The sequence below is a fragment of the Rhincodon typus genome, chromosome 2 (genome assembly GCF_021869965.1).
Source record: "Rhincodon typus isolate 14 chromosome 2, sRhiTyp1.1, whole genome shotgun sequence".
Taxonomy (NCBI): domain Eukaryota; kingdom Metazoa; phylum Chordata; class Chondrichthyes; order Orectolobiformes; family Rhincodontidae; genus Rhincodon; species Rhincodon typus.
Genome location: NC_063333.1, coordinates 79,321,540 through 79,343,093, shown reverse-complemented (window position 1 = coordinate 79,343,093; position 21,554 = coordinate 79,321,540). Strand labels below are relative to the sequence as shown.

Sequence of the window (21,554 nt, the reverse complement as noted above, 5' to 3'; positions counted from 1 at the left end):
ATAAACTGCCGTTTTCCCAGCCACCATCAGTTCTGAGGAAGGGTCACCGGACCCGAAATGTTAACTTTGTTTTCTCCTCCACAGACGCTGCCAGACCTGCTGAGCTTTTCCAGCAACTTTGTTTTGTTCCTGATTTACAGCATCCGCAGTTCTTTTGGTTTTTATTCTGTTTAGTTTCAGATTTCCAATGTCTGCAGTTCTTTGTTTTATTATGATGAAAGGATGTTGTTGGGAACAGTTTGAAACATTGTTTTGCTGTTTATGTTAAGATCTTTCTAAGCTGTCATTTATATAGCTTTGATTTTTTTTATCTTCTATATAATAAACTCCATTTCTCCTTTTAAAAAACATTGGCAGCCTTGTGTGCATGTGATCACTGAGTAACCACCCAGGGTAACCAACTGCAAAAATTAAACTTATCTATGAAACCAGACCTGGGATCTGGCTTGTCCAGTATTGCTACCAGCTGGGATCATAATATTACATAAAAGATAAGCACCAACATGGACTGGTTGAACAAATCAACTTCCTTTTTACATTGGATTAATTTTTATTTCTTTCCATTATCATGTTAAACTAATTTCTTTGTTTCCTGTTCAGAAGCTTTTGTGTGATGTGCTTCTGGTGGTGTCAGATCGAAAAATCCCAGCTCACCGAGTAGTGCTTGCAGCTGCCAGCCACTTTTTCAATCTAATGTTTACCAGTAAGTTTGGTTTTGCTGGTTATTTTTACAATTTCCGTAGGTGATTATTAAAACTCTTCATGCTGAACTCTAAATTAGATCATTATTAATGCTTTGCTCTCTCCCTGGTAGCAAATATGCTTGAATCAAAATCTTATGAAGTGGAACTCAAAGATGCTGAACCTGACATAATTGAACTGTTGGTCGAGTTTGCATATACTGCAAGGTGAGTATATGTTGCCTTTTCTGTCCTTTTTTTAAAATTAGCCTTTAATTGTTGTAATCTTTTCCTTAAGTTTTCAGCTCAGGAAAACTAGACAAACTTTTCCACAGCTCCCTGATAATCACCCTGAAAATCTGAATTACAACTAAATGTATTGCACTATTACACAATGGAATGGTAGAATAAAATTCCTTTCTTTATTCGTTCAGGGGATGTGGGCTTCACTGGCTGGGCCAGTATTTATCGCCTATCCCTAGGTTCCCCTGCGAAGGTGGTGGTGAGCTGCCTTCTTGAATTGCTGCAGTCCTTCAGTTGGAAATACACTCAGTACTGTAAGAAAGAGAATTTCAGGGTTTTGACCAAGTGACAGTGAAGGAAAAGCAGTTTATTTCCATATCAGGATTGTAAGTGGTCTGGAGAGAAACTTGCCGGTGGTGGTGTTCCCATTTATTCGTGCCCTTGTCCTTCTGGACGGTAGTAGTCATGGGTTTGAAACATGCTGCCTAAGAAGCCTTGATTAATTTCTGCAGTGCATTTGTAAATGGCTCACACAACTGCTACTAAATGTTAGTAGTGCAGAGAGTGAATATTTGAGGAAATTTGAGCAAGTGATGAAAAATGAGCTGTCCACTTTGTGCTGGATGATGTTAGGCTTCTTGATTTGTTCCTGGAGTTTCACCCATCCAGGCAAGTGGGGAGTATTCCATTACACTCCTGACTTCTGCCTTGCAGATGGTGGTCTAACTTTGGATAACGTGGAGGTGACTTAGTTGCTGCAGGATTCCTAGCCTCTGACCACCTCTTGTAGCCACAATATTTTTGTGGCTAGTTCAGTTCAAATTTGTGCTGTGAATTTCTCACGTTGAAAGATTCTACAATATCTAGGGGCAAGTTAGTCCCTGAATCTCTTGAGTATATTCACATAATATATTACCCTTGATGTATGTGAGAGGGAGTCATTCATACAGTAAGGCTTCTTTGCATGTATCTTATGCAGGCAGCAATGCAAAACTAGGAAAATCATTTACCTTTGACCTTGAATTCATGTGAATTGAGAACCTGGGAGGATTTCTGCCAATTAATGGTCCTGTTTGTCCTTGTCTGTATAGATTGAGTCATTGTTCTACTATATTCATGTGTTTGTGTTCATGGAGGATTGTAATGCTGAGTAAGCCACCAGGAACAGACCTTGCATTGCTTTGTACGTTTGTCAGTTCCACGTACATAACTCCTTCAGGAAGCATGTGTCCTACAATTGATATTGCTGTATGGCTTTGGAGTGAGTTAATTGATCTTGAAATAGCAAGAGGTTTGTATTCTTCAGTGAACGGAATATTTGGAATGGTAGGATTACAGTTTCTCTAGTAAAGCTTTAGTATGGAGGAGAGAAGCTTGTGTGAGATATGATAGTTTTGCTGTATGATCTTGATTTAGCCCTCATAAATCTTGCTGCAGATGACTACGTCTTACTCCTGGGCCTTCTTTGTTGTAATTTGTCACAGAAGTGACATGAATTGTGGTTTAAATGGTGAAAGTATAAGCAGAAATTTAGGTGAATACATGTAACAGCATAGATTATGCTATGAGAGATGACATTTCTTGACCAGTTGTTAGAATGGAATGAACTACTGGAGGAGGTGGTGGAGGCAGTTACGTTTACAACATTTAAAAGGCGTCAAGATGAGTACCTGAATAGGAAGGGTCTAGAGGGTTATGGGCCAAATGCTGGCAAATGGGACTAGATCAGTTTAGGTTATCTGGTCAGTGTGGACAAGTTGGACCTATTTCTATGCTGTATAACTCTATGACTGTATAGTGGTGAAAGCCATGCCTCCTTCTCAGGGAAGTCTGACATGGTCTGGTTACTCTTCTATTCTGCTTTAATCCATTTAAAGCGGCGCGTTGAGTAGGGACAGGAGTTAGTGATCACTGGTGCCTCACTTTCAATTCGGCTTTTCTCTTGAAAATTAATCAATGTTTCATTTCATCCAAAAATTGGCTTGTCGCCTCCTTCCAGATCAAATTTTGGAACGATAACCAGCTCTCCAAATGTGTATTTCAGTTGGTGCCATTCTCCTGCCTTCTTTCTGTAACCCTGCACATTGTTCATTTTAAAATAACAATCAAATTACCTTTTGAATGCCAACAAAGCTGTTGCCCAAAGAAATACAGAAACATGATGTAAAAAGCTTGATTCAAAGTAACTGCATTTATAGTTTCCAATTTTTTTATGTATGTATTTGCAGGATCTCTGTTAACAGCAATAATGTTCAATCTCTCTTGGATGCAGCAAACCAGTATCAGATTGAACCAGTGAAGAAAATGTGTGTTGAGTTCCTCAAAGAGCAAATTGATGCTTCAAATTGTCTTGGTATGTCATTGATCTGTGTAAAAGACTATCGTATTAATAGGGTACTACTATGTAACAGTGATACTGTTTTCGTTTCTGAAACCTGTGCCATGCGTTTCACCTATATTGTCTTGATTTCTAATAAGAGCAAAGAGTATAGACAAATGATGCTGTACATAGAGACCCTGGTGATGTTAATTAAGGAAAATCACTCCAAATCATCCTCCACAGTGTCATCTTTTATTGACAGTAGTTTCTTTTTATTTTTTTTTTCCATTGGATTCTAATGAATCACTCAACCAGTTTGTAGTCATTTTAATCAAGCTGCTTGGACGTGCTTTGACACGTCTCCAGAGTAGGTGGGATTTGAACTGGCTCAGATATAGAGACAATACCACTGTGCCACAAGAACCTTTCGACCAGGCTGTAAATTTGCCCAGAGCACCATTGTATTAGGGAATAGAAAATTGACTAGAGTTCCTACTTCTGATTGTTAAAGAGTGTTCCTGCTAGAATATGTAAGTGACTCTTCGGGTGTGCTTTCCATCCAGAGGTATAGATCAGTTAGTTCTCAATAGGCTTATAATGCTTTAAGGCCTGCCTGAAATTTGTGCAGTCAGTACACAATTTTCTATCGTAACTTCATTCACATAATTATTCATATCTCCAGTTGTAAATACCAGTAGATCTCAAAATGACATAACTTGTAGGAGGGGGAAGTTGCCCCTCAGTTTTTTAGATGATAAGTTGAATCAGCAGGAAGTCATTCAGCCCTTGAACCCATTCCACCATTCATTTAGGTCATGGCTGATCTGTGTCTCAGTTTCATTTACATGTCACTGCTCTTTATCCTTTGATACCCATCTTCTAAAAAAAAAAAAATCTTAGATTTTTTGTTAATAAACCAAGTAACCACTGTCTTTTCTGTGGAAAAATGCTTCCTAATTCTACTCTAAAATGTAGCAGCTATGCCATTAAAAGTAAAAAGCCCTCTTGTTCTGCATTCTGCAACCCAGCGAAAATAATGTGTATCTTTTGGAATCCTTTTGTTAACAACTTGACTAGACTACACTTTGCTCTTCTAAACTAAGGGAAATACAACCCTAGCTTGTGCAACCTATGCACACAAGTCAACCCATTTGTATTGTGTTGAGTCTGAAGTTATCAATATATCTCTCTGGAGCATTGATTTCCTAAACTCTAATAGTCCACATCGGTCTAACCAAGGCTGTGTACAGCTGAGGCATCCCTTCATCATTTCTGTATTCTCGCCCACGTGAGATAAAAGCCAACATTCCACTGGCACTAGCTTTTAAGACTTGATGTGCACGCATGCCTCTTTGTTCCATCACCAATCGTAGTCTCTTGGAATTAATAAAATAAATCCGTTTAAGCATATCATTTTGCAATGCTAAATTAGACTGTGACAGTCATTCACGACCAGAATAGGACTACGCCATTTTTGTTTTGAAAGAGGAATTTTAATTCTTTTAATGTTTAATTTTATTTGTACAAGATATTTTAAGCCAAAATTAGAGCACCGTGTACAGTTTTTGATGCTCCATCATAGGAAATTTAAACTACGCTTGTACACAGCCGTACACTATGGAAAGAGACATAGTCATGCAGCATGGAAACAGACCTTTCAGTCAAACCAGCCCACAACAAACATGTTCCCAAACTAAAGTAGTCCCACCTGCCTGCACTTGGCCCATATCCCTCCAAACCTCGTGAACTTATCCGAATGTCTTAAATGTTGTAACTGTACCTGCATTTACCACTTTGTCTGTCAGTTCATTCCATGTATGAACCACACTCTGTATAAACCATAAGAGTTCCAAAATGATTCAAAGTAAAACTCTTATGATTCTCAAATGTGAAAAGCCTAAGAATTATATAAGAAGGCCTACAACTCAGGAGCAGCTGCAATATCCACACTACAGAAGAGATTTGAGATAATGGGACTATTTCTATGGAAGCAGAGTACTAAGAGATGCTGTGGAAGTTTTTAAAATTATGAAGAATTTTATTCTAATGATAAAGAAACGCTATTTCGTCTCATCTTTTTCTTCTGACTGGTCAACAATCAAAATGGTCACTGAAAGGGATTAGTATTTAGAATGATTTTCTCTTGTACGGAGACTTGTTGGCACATGTATGCATTGCTGCAGGAAGTAATTGAATCAGCAGATTTGAATCTTTGAAGGAAAAATTTATAAATAATTGAAAGAGAGATTGTGAGGATTGTTGACCAATCTGTGATTGACCAAATACTTTTCTATTATGGAGTGGTGAAATTTGTTTTTTTTTGCAGTTGGAACTATTTGTACATGTCAACCGACAATCTCTGAATATTGTAACACTTAAGGAACAATGTGTTCTGGTTGCGAAATTTGCTTTGCCTCTAAATAAAGACAGAGCTTGTAATGTTTTTGATATATCGCTCAGAATAGTTGAAGAGTTATTAAATGGTCAGAATTAGTCAGAGCTGAAAGGGTCCTGAAGCAAATAATGGCTTTAAGCAATGTAAGTGCTTTTAGCAGATTCTAGGCAGGTAGGATGAGTCATGGGAGCAGAAGCTTGTGAGCAATTAATAGTTCAGTGCAGCTGAATAGGGGAGAAAGGGGTTGAAGGAAGCCCTCAAATGGTATTTTCTTGATGTAGCTGCATAGGATTAGACTTTGGAGAAACCGAAGGCCGTGTTAGCTTGGTGAAGCTATACATCTGCAAATAAACTGAAATCATGACTGTGGGTAGGCTCCAAAATTTAGAGGAGTGCAGACCCAACAAAGAAGTGTAAATTACCGGGACTTGAGCAGTCTTTGAGGAAGTCCATGGTGGAGTGGCTTTTGTGAGTTCTGAAGCTAGTTCTTGAGAGAAGAATCTGAACTGCATGTAAAGTTTTAATGCAAAATAATGACATACAATGTCCCTATTGTCTGGGAAAGTCCTGAGAAATCTATGGGATCTGTCTTGAGTGCATTTGTTAACTGATGTGCTCTTTGGATTGTTCAACCAGAATTGGTGTGTTATCCATGTTTGCCTCATTGATTATGGATACAGGAATATAGGTAAGGTATATTTGTACAGTGTAAACCTTTTGCATCAGTAAGTTGTTTTTTTTTTGTTGTAATGAACTAGCTATTGCTTGTTAAATAAAGAACCGTACCTACAAAATTGGTAATATCACTGCCATTTTTAAATACAAACTTTGTTATCCTATGACCAGTGGAGGAATGAGACTAGCAAAGGAATCAGTTCACCTCTCTAACTTCCATCATCTACTGTGTGTGTTCATGTTTTTGTTTGCAGGAATAAGTGTGTTGGCAGAGTGCCTTGACTGTCCAGAGCTGAAGACTTCAGCAGATGCATTCATTCATCAGCATTTCACTGAAGTTTACAAAACTGATGAATTTTTACAACTTGATGTTAAAAGAGTAACTCATGTACTGAAACAAGATGCTCTGACAGTTAGAGCAGAAGACCAGGTACACACAGCCATATTCAAATTTCCCTAGAAGTCCTCACTATTCAAGTAAATTTTCTAGGCATTTAAAACCAAATGTCGTTACTATGACATAGACAAGAACAGTGATTATGTATTGGTATTGAATTTGAGGTTGGATTAGATGGGGAGAAAGCCTATTTATTACTGTCATTTCCTGCTGAATACAAAATCATTTAGGAGATAAAAATGCTTCCTCTGTATCACCTTAATGTCTTTCTATTATTTATGTTGTAGGGGTAGAGAGTAAGCTGAATTAAATATTAATTTGATAAATTTTACAGTAACTCTTTGGATATATGCATTCAATGTATATAAGTTTTCTTCAAGCATGATTCATTCATTTGTGATGTTTTATTTCTGTTCCACTGTAGGTTTATGATGCAGCAGTCAGATGGTTAAAATATGATGAACTCAATCGACAGCAGTACATGGTTGATATTCTGGCTAAAGTCAGATTTCCGTTAATCTCTAAGAATTTCTTAAGCAAAACTGTCCAAGCAGAATCACTCATACAGGATAATCCAGAGTGTCTTAAAATGGTTATTAGTAAGTATACGTGTTTTGCCAACTCATTGCCACATTTAGTTTTAGTGGAAAAATACATGATTACTTTCAACTTTGTTCTCAACTAAGTCGATTTTGATATAGATCAGAACATTAAGCACAGGGCTTTTTCTCTTTTTCAAATAGTTCAATTTAAAATTAATTTAAAAGTCTGTTCTTCTACATATTTCATAGTGACCTTTTAAATGAATATTTACTGGGCTTTAGTAGAAAGATGACCAAGAATCAACATATACTCTGATCAGGTTATAGATACATTAGTATATCTGCGTAACAAATGAAGCCAAAGCATAATTGAATTCATATGTAATTATGTGACAAAATAGTAGATTGTTGCTGGATGAAATAGGAATAATATGCATTTGGTACAAGGGTGGTCATTTAATATTTATTGTGACTAGAATGTAATGTAGCACATTAATTTATTTCACTCTGATCAAATATACTTATTTGAGAACTGTTGTTACATGAGCTAAATCACTGTCGTTTTCCCCCAGGAAATGATTTTGGATTCAATATATTGGTGTTGGGTGAATACAGGCACTCTCAACCCAGTAACCCAAATCAAATCTAGCTATTGATTTTAACTAAGTATCGCTTAGTTAAGGGGCGGCACGGTGGCTCAGTGGTTAGCACTGCTGCCTCACAGCACCAGGGACCCAGGTTCAGTTCCACCCTCAGGTGACTGTCTGTGTGGAGTTTGCACGTTCTCCCCGTGTCTGCATGGGTTTCTTCTGGGTACTCCGGTTTCCTCCACAGTCCAAAGATGTGCAGGTTAGGTAGATTGGCCATGCTAAATTGCCTGTAGTGTTCAGGGATGTGTAGCTTAGGTGGGTTATAGGGGGATGGGTCTGGGTGGGATGCTCCAAGGATTGGTGTGGACTTGTTGCACCGAAGGGCCTGTTTCCACATTGTAGTGATTCTTAAGCAGTAAGGCAGTATAGTCTTGAAAATTTTCACTGAAATGAGTCTTTGATGTTAGAGGTAAAGTGCATTGTGTGGCAATATAGAAAAGCTTTATCTAATTTGTGTTGACAGTGGGTGAAAAGACTAAAAAAGTGTTTTGTTTTATACTGATTTCAGTAGTCACGCTGAATGTACAAACTGCAAAAATTCTACTTAAAATAAGTCACCAATTTCAGAGATAGTGAATATTTCAAACCACCTTGACTTATTGAGGGACTGACAATCTAAATGGATTTTGAAACACACTACTTTTATGTACCTGAACACCCAGAAAGTTTTGGGTACTTTTTTTCATTCTTGACAATTTTCACTATCTAGGTGGCATGCGTTATCATCTTCTGTCTCCCGAGGACAGGGAAGAGTTGGGAGAAAGTACACGACCACGACAAAAGAAACATGATTATCGTATTGCATTGTTCGGTGGATCTCAGCCACAGTCCTGTCGATACTTTAATCCTAAGGTAAACGTTTGGGTCTGAGGATGAGAGGAGGGGGGTAACATGGGAGCAAAAGGTTTACAATCAGCAATTCTGCAAAACCAAGTATTATCATAGAACTTATACAAAACTTGCATAAAATAAAAAAAAAGTAGTTGAGTCAAATCAGTCCATGTTGGTCATAAACACAGAAAGTATTGGAAATGCTCAGTTGACCCAAGCAACATCTAAGATTTGAAGTTAACAGTTCATCAAATTAGATGACTGCAGTTATGATCACACATGCTGTACGTTGGTATTCATCATGCAAGCCATAGTCCAGAAAAGTTTTTAGACTTTATTTGTAGTTAATGTCAATAAAGTAGGAATTTTTATCTGAAATAAAATTATTAGTAATATGTACTGCCTTTTGTGATATATCAGTGAAGCAGATGTCTGTCTCATGCTGCTGTAAGAAAAAACACATTTGATGTGGGATATATCATCTTGTTCATCTTTAAAATAACATAATTGCTGCAGATCACCCTGAAGAGTTTAATTGTGGTTTTCAGACTTACTTAAGGTTAATTTTAAGTATTTTAACTTTTGATACCATTTTGCCAAGAATCGGACATAAATTGAATTTCTTCTAACCTTTGGGAAATATTACCATTACCCTAATACCACCTAAAGTGTTCAGTGTAATATGCCAAGTTTAAGTGAGATGAATTGGCTCTTGCTATGTATTGCAGTACTCCAGTAGGTCAAATTCCATTAATTGGGAGATAGTTTCCTTAAATTATATTACTCTTTGCACAGGATTATACTTGGATGGACATTCGTTGTCCATTTGAGAAACGTCGAGATGCAGCGTGTGTCTTCTGGGACAATGTTGTGTACATATTAGGTGGTTCACAGCTTTTCCCCATCAAACGGATGGACTGCTACAATGTGGTTAAGGATAGCTGGTATTCTAAGCTTGGTCCTCCAACACCTCGAGACAGTCTTGCAGCATGTGCTGCAGAAGGCAAGATTTACACATCTGGTGGCTCTGAAGTAGGTGAGTTAATTGACTGCGTATTCAGCGATGCACTGCAGCACATCAACAAGGCTTCTTTGCAATCTGTTCATAAATCTAGGACCTCATCCACCTGGAGAGACAAGTCCACCAGGTGTATGGAAATACATCACCACAATACATAAACTGTCCTACCTTGGACATACGTCACAGTTCCTTCATTAAAGAAGACTCAAGAAGGTCCATGATTACCTTCAAGGACAATTAGGATGAGCAATACATGCTGACCCTCTAGGAAAGCCTAGGTCTTGGGAATCAAACTTCAAAATGCTGCTTTTTTTATTATTGGGAAATGCTCTGCAATAATGAGTACACAAAGAATTATAGTTCATTCTAAATGTTTGCAAAATTTTCTTGCATCTTCTTCATTATCTTGACCCTAAGCCATTCATAAAGCTGAAGAGGTGCTTCTGTTATTCTCCACTATTGATACCTACAGAAAATAAAGTCAGTATCATTTCAGGAATTGGCCTGTGAAATGGTGATTATGGAAAACAAATCTCAGTACTTATTCAGGAATATTGTTCAATTGCAGGAATTACTTTATTTCTGTCCTCCAGTATTGTAACAGCTAAAATCAGCTACCAAACAACAGACCTGAATTCACATTTGTTACCCCGAGGTCTGTCAGGTATAGTGGTACTAGGTACCAGTTGCATTATTCAGTGATCATCAGGGAGTCTAAATGTATTTTGACCCAAAACAAATATTAATAGTTTCAGAAGATTTTGCTTGATTGACTTTTTCCTGATAAAAATGTCATTATAAATATGTGGCAAATATACAGTCAGACAGCTTTACTATTTGAAAATTGGTGAAAAAAACATTTTTTGAAGCTTTCAGTCTTGAACTGATCAAGGCATTTTGCAAGAATACCAATTCAACGGGAAAATTGACATTTATACTGCACAAAAGGAGAGTGCTGATTTGTTCTCAAATTTACTTTGCATTAGTATTGTCATAGAGTGCTACAGCACAGAAACAGACCCTTTTGGTCCAAACATAATCCCAAACTAAACTAGTCCCACCTGCCTGCTCCTGGCCCATATCCCGCCAAACCTTTCCTATTCGTGTATCTATCTAAATGTCTTTGAAACATTTTAATCGTACCTGCATCCACTACTTCCTCAGGCAGTTCATTTCACACGTGAACCACCCTCTGTGTTTTTTTTAAAAAAAAAATTGCCTCATGTCTTTTTAAATCTCTCTCCTCTCCCCTTAAAAATGTCTTGAAATTCCGCATCCTAGGGAAAAGACAATTACCATTAAGTCTATCTATACCCCTAATTATTTTATAAACTTCTGTCAGGGCGCCTGTCAACTTCCTACACTCCAGTGGAAAAATGTACCAGCGTATCCAGCCTTTCCTTAAAACTCAAATCTTCCTAGCAACATCCTGGTAAATCTCTTCTGAAGGCTCTCCAGCTTGATAGTATCCTTCCTATAACTTGGCGACCAGAACTGGACACAGTATTCCAGAAGAGGCCTCACCACTGTCCTGTACAACCTCAACATGACTTCCCAACTCCTGTACTCAAAGGATTGAGCAATGAAGGCAAGCGTGCCAAACGCCTTTTTAACCACCTGCCTATTTGTGACACAAACTTCAAAGAATTATGTACCTGCACCCATAGGTCCCTTCTGATCTACAACACTACCCAAGGCCCTACCATTAATTGTATAAGCCCTACTCTTGTTTGTTGTACCAACATGCATTACCTCACATTTATCCAGATTGAACTCCATCTGCCATTTTTCAGCCCATTGACCCATTTGATCAAGATCCCTATGTAATCTTAGAAAACCTTCATGGAAAATGTAGCCATTAATGCTGATTGTTTGTTAGTTAATTACTAAGCTATTTTAAATTGGGCAGATTGAATCTGATTGGTCAGGGAATTGCCCTGAGAAGTGTGTTAGCAAATGGCCAAGTGTGTGAAAAATTGCTAACAATCGGTTTAAAATTGTCAGTTGGATGCATGGTGTAGTGTACTTGTGTGTGTTGGAAGATGCACATTTTAATATACAGTGTTTATCCTAACGGAAGGAACATGAAATAGGCACAATGAATATACAACTGAACAAAGAAGGTGACAACCATTTGATTTTCATTGCTTTAACCAATCAGTTGTCTAACAAAGCTGGGCAGTTAACTGTCAATTAGCATTAATCGATGTATTCTCCATAGCAATGCCTCAACTAGAGTCCATTTTTTTTCAACTAATCAATGTTTTTCATGTACATAAATATTAAACTGATATGCTTGCGAAGCATCCTGATGAGTGTTGTAATTAATGGACCCACAGGACATACTCGTTAATTGTGAGCTCTTAGACAAATGTGACAATTCTCTCTCTCTGCCATTACCTTTCTACTGAAAATTAGACCAAATGTAAAAATAGCTGCAGTAGACGTTTGCCAGCTCCGCTACAGCCTGGGACTGTGAAAGCTCTAACTTGAGCAGAAAATATTTCTTTATCCCATATTGAATGGGGAGTACTTTTCATCCGTTTAGGGACTCTCGTAGAAGTCAATTGCTGGTGTGACAATGCTGTATTATACATCAAAATAGGTTACCTGCTCCTAAGATATAAACGGTGCCACACTTCTAGTTGATTGGTATTACCCATTTTAATTATTATTCTTTCCTGTTGTAGGAAACTCTGCCTTGTATCTGTTTGAGTGCTACGATACCAGAACAGAAAACTGGCATACTAAACCCAGTATGTTGACACCCCGGTGCAGCCATGGTATGGTTGAGGCTAAAGGACTTATCTATGTTTGTGGGGGAAGTTTAGGCAACAATGTATCCGGAAGAGTTCTGAATTCCTGTGAAGTGTACAATCCTGCAACTGAATCGTAAGTGCCAGTAATTTTGGAATCTACAAATATTTGCTTTTCCAAAGGTGTGGTTTCTAAAAGAGCCATACTTGTCTCTGTTTTTCAAAACTTATCTTAATTTTGAATTCCCATCTTTCATTTTTGAAGTAATGGTCCTTTGCAACCTGTCTGCAGCATTTGTTATGATTGACCATACCATTCTCCTCCACTCCCACTGCATTTTAGCATAAATTGCTTTTGCCTAATTCCAGATAACAAGGTGTAGAGCTGGATGAACACAGGCCGAGCAGGAAGGCTGACGTTGAAGAAGGGTCTAGGCCCGAAACGTCAGCCTTCCTGCTCCTCTGATGCTGCTTGGCCTGCTGTGTTCATCCAGCTCTACACCTTGTTATCTCCGATTCTCCAGCATCTGCAGTTCCTACTATTTTTGCCTAATTCCATTCTTGTCTACCTACTCATGGCCAGAGTATCACCTGGAATTAGTTCTCTTTCTGCTCCACACCTTTTATTGTGTTACCCACAAATCTATCTTTGGCCTCCTGTTTCCCATCTACATGTCACCCCTTTAGCAATATCTTCGAAAAGTACAGTGTTACTTTTAACATGTACTCTGAGGCCACACAGCTGCTCCTCATTATCATCACTCTTGATCGCTCCAATCTTGCTAAGTTAACAGGATTCTTACCTGATATCCAGTATTGGATGACCAGAAACTTTCTCCAATTAAATATTTTCAGTCCCAACTCCAAACACTGTTCCTTCAAACTCACTCTATCTCTCTTCTTTGGCAACTGTTCGAGGCTAAACCAGTCTGTTCAAAATGGAACTGGTTCAGTTTAGGAAATCTGGTCAACATGGGTGAGTTGGCTGAAGTGTCTGTTTCCGTGCTGTATGACTCTGTTGTGAAGTTATATTTGATATCCAGATGAGCTTCTTCCATGTATTTGTGCCATCCCTAAGATCACCTACTTTCATATCCGTAACATCACCTGAGTATACCATTGTCTGAGCACATGTGCTGCTGAAACCCTCATTCATTCTCTAAATTTTCAGAGCTCTGTCACCCATGGTGTGAATGCTCACCTATCACTCACTGCTGACTGATTTACATAGGCTCCTAGGCAAGCAGGGTATTGATTTTTGAATTCTCAACGCTTTTTAAAAATCCTTCCATGCCCTCGCTGTTCCCTATCTCTGTCATTGTCAGCCCCTCAATCTTTCCGAGATTTCTACGCTCAACTAATTGTGGAATTTTGAGGATGAACTGTTTTAAATGCTTCGCCAATAATGGCAATGTCTTCAACTGAACTTACACGTGTGCGCGCGCGCGCACAGACACACACACAAACACCTCCCGATATCCCATGCGTCCTGTATGGTGCTCTGGGAAACATAACCTTAAGAGCTCGGTGTCTTGTTTTATTTACAAAAAGCATGAACTTTTTGTGATGTTTTATTATAGTAAAGGTAGAAAGAACTTTTCTTTGTGTACATGGAGACTATAGAAACATAGAATGGTAATATCATGGAAAGAGGCAACTTGATGTCCATGTCAGCTGTTTACATCAGCAATTTACCTAACCCATTGCCCTGATTTTCCTTGAAGCCCAATTCTTTTTTGAACACCTCAGTTACATCTGCCTTCACCATACTCGGGTAGTGCAATCTATATCAGGAACAAAAACAAAGTTGCTGGAAAAGCTCAGCAGGTCTGGCAGCATCTGTGAAGGAGAAAACACAGTTAACGTTTCAGGTCCAGTGACCCTTCCTCGGAACTCCGCTCTGATTTACTGATTGGTCCTGATTTACAGCATCCGCTTTCGGTTTTTATTGTGCAATCTATATTGTTTGGTTGGCATTTAATAAGGTGCCACATCAAAGGTTATTGCAGAAAACGAAAGCTCATGGTGTTGGGGTAATATATGGGCATGGATAGAAGATCGGCTAACAGGAAGCAGCGAGTAGGAATAAATGGGTCCTTTTCAGGCTCACAGATTGTCGCAAGTAATATGACACAGGATTCAGCACTAGGGCCTCAACTCTTTACAATTTATACAACTGATTTAGATGAAGGGAACCACAGGAATGGTAGCTAAATTTGCTGATAGGAAAGTAAATTGTGAAGAAGACATAAGGAGTGTACAAAAATATATAAATAAGTTATGAGTGAGCAAAATCTGGCAAATTGAGTACGGTATGAGAAAGTGTGGAAGAGTATTTTGACAGAAAAAAACAAAAATGAAGCATATTATTTGAATGGTGAGAGAAGGCAGAGCTCTGAATTACAGAGGAATCTGCATCTCCAGTGCATGAATAACGGAATGGTAGTATGCATACAGTAAGTAATCAGGAAAGCTAATAGAAATGTTATCTTTTATTGAAAGAGACATTGAATGCAAGAGTAAGGAGGTTATGCTTTAGCAGTACAGGCCATTGGTGACTCTGCATTGGAGTACTGTATACACTACTGGTCGCCATATTACAGATGGATGTTAATGTGTGGAAGCAATTCAGAGAAGGTTTACTAATACCTGGAATGAGTGGATTACCTTATGAGGAAAAACTAGGCCTGAATCTTTCGGAATCTAGAAGAGTCTGAGGTGACAATTGAGACATATAAGATTTTGAGGCTTCAGATGAAGAGCCATTGGACGTGCCATATTAACTCTGCTTTCTTCACACAGATGCTGCCAGACCTGCTGAGTTTCTCCAGCAATCTCTGATTTCAAGATTTTGAATGGATTTGACTGGATGCATATTGAATAGATCATTCCTCTTGTGGGACAGTCTAGAACAAGGTGACATAGTTTAGAAATTGGAGGTCACCCATTTAAGACAGAGAAGAGGATACTTTTTACTCGGAGTATTGAGAGTCTTTGAAATTCCTGTCCTCAAAAGATAATTCATTTTGAATCTTTAAATATTTTTGAGACAGGTAGGTAATTTTTCACTCCCTTGGTAATCAAGAATCTATCAGGGATATTCAGGAATGTGAAGTTAAAATCAGATCAGCCATGATTTTATTGAATATCAAAGCAGGCTTGAAGAGCTGAGCGGCCTATGCCTGTTCCTTGTTTGTAACCATTCACTCTCTATAAGAATGATTTTCTTCATATAGCCATAGCTCCTTTTGCTAATCGCCTCTAGGGGAGGCAGTTGCCTAGTGGTATTATCACTCAACAGTCAATCCAGAAACTCAGCTACTGTTCTGAGGACCAGGTTCAAATCTTGCCACGGCAGATGGTGGAGTTTGAATTGATTAAAAACAATTCTGGCATTAAGAATCTACTGATGATCTTGAAACCATTGTCAACAGTCAGACAAACCCATCTGGTTCACCCCCTGCTTTCAGGGGAGGAAATCTGTCATCCTTACCTGGTCTGGCCTACATGTGACTCCAGATCCACAGCAATGTGGCTGACCCTGAACTACCATCTGAAATGGCCTAGCAAGCCACTCAATTCAGGGGCAGCTAGGGATGGGCAATGAATGTTGGCCAGTCAGCGACTCCAATGTCCCACAAGTGAATACACTTTTTTTTAAAAATCAGTGTCCTCTAATTCTGGATCATACTGCCAATTCTCCCTATGTGCTGCATGCTGAATGTTCGTGATTTTAAGTACACCTGTCAAATCTTCTGTCAACCTTATCCAAAGAGAACAGCCCCAGCTTTTGTCAGCTTAACTGAAATTTTCCATCTGTGGAATCATTCTCACAAATCTTTCTGCACCCTCTCTCAAACCTTCATGATTTTCTTAAATTGTGATGCTCAGAATTGAAACAATATCTAGTTGAGTCTTAACTAGCATTTAATACAATACAATCATTCCTAACACTTCAGTACACTCTGCCCCTATTAAGTCCAAGATCTCTAATATGCTTTGTTAACCATTTTCTCAAGCTCTCCTGCTGCCTTCAATAAGTTGTGTACATTTAACCTCTAGTTCCTTCTGTTTATTATAAATTAATTGTTAATTATAAATTACCATCATCTCTACTGAGAATTGCTAAAATCAACACAAACTAAGAATTAAGTCAGAGTATAGCTCTCTTTCTCTCTATCCTTCTCCAGTTGGTAATTTCAGTATAGTTTAAAATAATCATGAAGAAAGAAAATTCCCTCATTTACACAAAGAGTTTCATGACATACATACCACTAGCAATTCTATCATTGGCCTTTGTTTTTAATCCAGTGAAATTTCTGGAAGTGTTTGCAAATACTGAGTAAATACACAATCGGACTTGTGCGCCCTTTTCCAACAGAGCAATACTCTATAAATGCACAAAACAAGTTTGCATGTGAAGTTGGATATTTTGGAAATGGTATTAGAGGGTAGCAGGCTTGTGTATCCCATTGTGTTGTTGCCTTTGGTATGAGTGGTTAAAAGTAGGAACAATGTTCTAACCTGCACAGTGAATTTATTTCCAAAATCATCAGGTAAGTCCTTCTCTCTGGTAATCTACCAGTGCTGTAAGTTAGTTTTCCAGTTAGAAACTTGGACTGTTCTGCTGCTTTAGGATAGAACGAGGCCACTTGGCCCATCATAGCAATTCTGACTGTTTGAAAGATCATTCCAATTTGTGCCAATCCCCTTCTTTTCACATACCAGAATTGTTTTCCTTTCAAACATGGATCCAATTCTCTTAGTTATTTCAGAGTCTCTTCCACCACCCTTTCCAGCAGCGGATTCTGACTCACCATAACACTCATTGTAATTTTGTTTTCTTGTCATTACTAGTTCTTCTGCCAGATACCTTAAAATATCTCCTCTTGGTACGAACTGTTGGAAGTGTCTCTTTACTCTTGTCAAAAGCTTCAAGATTTAGAATATCTATATCAAATCTAGCCATAACCTTCTCTTTTCTCTGTTTTTCCAATCTCTTGAAAAAGAACTGAAACCTCTCATCCCTGGTGCCACTCCAGTACATCTCCCTGCACCCTCTCCTTAGGCTTCAACATCCTTATTAAGTATGGTGCCCACATTTGGCAACAACATTCCACCTGAGACTTGAACAGTGACTTAGAAAATGTTAACGTAACTTCTTTGATTTTATACTTTATGCCTCTGTGGATAAACCAAAGCAGTCTGCTTGCTTTTTTATCAGCCTTAAGAAATTGTGCTGATATTACCAAAAGCTTTTGGTAGGGTCTCTGAAATTATTTGTAATGATGAGCAGCAGTAACAGCATAAGCTAATGTTGAATTTCATGTGTCTTTCACAGGTGGACAGAGCTTGCTGCTATGCTGGAGGCTAGGAAGAACCATGGATTAGTTTTTGTTAATGATAGAATCTATGCTGTTGGAGGACAAAATGGACTCGGTATGGTTCTTTATTTGTATCCCCTGTTTCAAGATGCCTCTCGGTCCTAGTGCTGAGAATTTGAAATGCTTATAGTAATATCTAATGTATTTGACACTATTCTTGTAGAATTTTTGATCCACCTTCATGGATATGTTATGACACATATCTGAAGCTGGTGGGACTTGAAACCAGTCCTTTCAGCCCAGAGGTAGCAACATTACCGCCGCCACTAGAACCTAGTACCTTTTTAAAATCAACCTATTCAGACATACTATAGCACATGTTGGGGGCAAGTAGGATTTGAACTCTAACCTCCTATCCCAGAGGTAAGGACGCTACCACCGCGCCACAAGATTCTCTTATGACAAACAGACCTGTTATTAAACTTAGCAGATGTTGTCTATGCCTAGCAACAGTGTTGTAAATCTCCTTTCACGTTAGGTGATTGTAATAACCAGTATACCACAGAAATACAATGCAACAATTATTCTTGTATATCAATAACACCAACTTGATTTTCTCCACAGCTCAATCATAAATTTGACTCTTATCCTGAGATTATGCCCCTGTTTTCATTCCCTTAGCTAGTTGAAATAATCTGTCGACATTTTCAACTCCCTTCAGATTTTTGTATTTTCAATAAAATCACTTCTCATTCTTCTAAACTCCAGGGAATAAAGGTCCAGTTTAATGGTCTTCTCATTAGGATGGCCCTATCATCCCAGGAACCAATCTAATGAATGTTAGCTGTACTGCTTCCAAATATATCTAAAATCTTTGAATCTGATTATTGATATCTGCTAAAGGAAATAAGTCCTTTCAGTCTTTCTCAATCTTTCAAGGCCTCTTATAATTTTATACACCTCAATTAAACCTTCCTTCCACATCCGCTTTTTCAAAGATAACAATCTCCACTTACCTCAGCAAATATTGATCAGAATGGTATGCCATACTGGAGTTATGGTCTAAGTAGTGTTTTCTGTGGTTCCTGCATGAACCCATTGTTCTTTTAGTACATGTCTCCATTAATAAATGAAAATATCCCATAACCACCTTTTCAGTGTGCGTTTGGTGTTGCACCATTCATTTCATCAAACCTCGTTCCCAAATGCACCTTTTTAAATTACAAGCTTGTTTGTGTTTTGTCTGCAAAAGCCAAAGTTTTAGTCTTGCTAATCATAGGCAAGGCTTCATCTTCAACATTCTCGGGTGTAAAACAGAGTTAATGTTCCTAAGTAGCTGTTATGATCCATCTATGCGTGCACTGTTGTAAGACCTGAAAAAACATAACAACAATTCTAATCAGTCAAAGCCTTTTGGTAGGAAGGTCCCTGGTTTCAATGAAAAAAGGCTAATTAATTGTTAGAAATGTTACACTTAAATGTTAAACATATAGGCTATTCAACAGTAACCAGGAGCATTAGTTTGCAAAGAAATTTACACATTGTTGTTGTGTTTTACTGGACCTTACAGTGAGTTTACAATTTAAAAATAAGATATTGCTGCTGTCTGATTACTTACATCCTGCTTAAAACCTATTTTAGTGCAATACACAGTTGTTTTTGCCACATTAGGTCAAGTACAATTCATACCTTTAGTACTCGTGGACTGCAAGGTTGTACCTAGCAGTGGTATGGTGCACAAGTGCAGCCTAAATCTAAACAGGAAATGATGTCCTTTTGAGCCTTCCCAGAGGGCTTGCAAGTGGCTTTCATTGCCTTTATAGAAAATGTTAATTTTAGCTGCTGTTATGTTACCTTATGTAGGTCAGTGTCTTTTTGGACCTTTTTTAGAACAATTTCAGTCCATGGAAGTCCCAGGTACTAAATTGGACAAGGGATTTCAAATGTACACTGTTTTTTATATTGACTGGACACCTCCCCTTCACAAAGGAACTCAAACAATATTTCTCCCTCCTTGGTCCTTTTGCAAAGTGGGAAGGAAATAACTAAACAAAAAGGATCAGAACAGACAAACATTCCACATTCATACTTTTCCTCTAACCTGTTTTAAAACCTGGTTTTGGGAGTAAAGAATGTTCACTGAGCTATGTTGCCTGTCTGACTCTTAACCCTTCACTGACCAGTTCTTTAATCTGTATATGTGATTCAACCATTCTTACAAAGTTGATTTCCTGGAGGTCAATGAGTTGTACTTAGATTTTTCAGCTCCGGTAGGTTGCATGGACTTGCAACCTACACCTCTCTCTCTCGTTGAACTTTACACTATGCCAATTTGACTGGTTGAAGTTCGAAACTTGTGCAATGTGGTTTTTATCTCACTGGTAATTTCTAAAACCCAATTATTTGGGTTTTGTCCTGATCATCCGGCACTGCTACCTGAAACTCGGTTTAGATCAAGTGACCCTTCTTGAGCTAATTCAACCCTCGTGGATCCTACTGCCCCTCTGAATCTTCAGAACCTCTCTTGGTTTTGGCTTCTCAGTTGTTTCCCTCTGGCTTAATTGAAGTTTACCCTTCTTGAACCACTCCATACCCTTGGAGTTCTACTGTCCCCATAGGACTTTTCAACCTCTGTCTGTTCCCATTCTCTCTGCTGCTTTCTATTGGTTTTCCTCAGCTTTTCCAGCCTTTCTAGATTGTCCTTTTATTTTTTGGGGTTTATCTTGCTGCTGGCAAGCTTTTTCCCCAATGAAAATATCCTTGTATTTCCAAGTGTAGGATTACACCTACTGCAACAAGGCCCATAACAAGTTCACTATCTAAGTAAAATTTAATTGATGGCACCTCCATGTTCTTTCCCATAAGTTGTTATATCAGGACACTTGAAGTTAACTTGATTTCAGATGGAACATCTTTAATTTTGCCCACTTGCAATGTTTGTGAGCACCTGATCTTTTGGAGGATGCTAATTTTGCTTTCTGGCTGTTTGAAACAGTCAGTGATAACCTTTTTTTTTCTTTTTTTTTTTTTTGAATGCACATTCCTGCTGACTATCCTGGTCAACATGCTTGACCAGACAACTTTGCAGCCTGAATTTCTGTGAAATGGCTGAACCAACAATTTTTCTTTTTTTCCTTGGCCTTCCCACTTCGGAAGGGCTTGGGACAGTTGCTTACCTCTCTCTCCTGTTCAGATACCTCCTTTCTACAGTCAGGGACAAGTCATCTTTCACTGCCTGGCTTACTTTTTCCCTCTGTTTGTCTCAGGTTGGGGATAGAAGAAGTTGGTGATATTTATCTCTCGCTGATCTATGAAGATTTCTAGTCCCCAGCCTAGTCAATATAGTCGTCAACCTGAATGGTGCCCTCTGAACCGTACTTCCCTCTGTTCCTCAATATGTGCGTAGATTGAAAAAGTTAGAATCTTCAAGCTTCGAGGACAATTCCAACGTGTAGGTTTTTGCATGTAGCTTCCATTTTAACTGCCTGTCCCTACTAGTCAAAAGCCAGCTGCTTAAGACGTTTAAATTCTACACGTGTCTTGTCAGGCCATTTTAAGATGGTGCAGATTTTTGCTGATACGCCTCTTGCACTAATAAGTACACACTTAAACACAGAAAATGCTGGAGAAACTCAGCAGTTCTGGCAGTGTCTGTGGAGAGAGAAACAGAGTTAACATTTAAACTTTGGTATGATTGTTCTTTGGAACTTGTCAGTCAGT

At 38.4% G+C, this 21,554-nt stretch overlaps 1 protein-coding gene across 3 annotated transcripts in view; it reads left to right on the top strand.

Moving 5' to 3' along the window:
* Positions 1–21,554, top strand: part of klhl7 (kelch-like family member 7) — a 35,251-nt gene that overhangs the window by 5,979 nt on the left and 7,718 nt on the right. For all 3 annotated transcript variants that reach the window (XM_048606636.1, XM_048606648.1, XM_048606644.1), the window contains 9 exons: positions 601–703; positions 815–908; positions 3,152–3,276; positions 6,568–6,743; positions 7,135–7,309; positions 8,612–8,754; positions 9,529–9,769; positions 12,445–12,646; positions 17,852–17,949. In XM_048606636.1, coding sequence (XP_048462593.1) covers positions 601–703; positions 815–908; positions 3,152–3,276; positions 6,568–6,743; positions 7,135–7,309; positions 8,612–8,754; positions 9,529–9,769; positions 12,445–12,646; positions 17,852–17,949 — 1,357 coding nt within the window. The remainder of the gene's footprint in view (positions 1–600; positions 704–814; positions 909–3,151; positions 3,277–6,567; positions 6,744–7,134; positions 7,310–8,611; positions 8,755–9,528; positions 9,770–12,444; positions 12,647–17,851; positions 17,950–21,554) is intronic.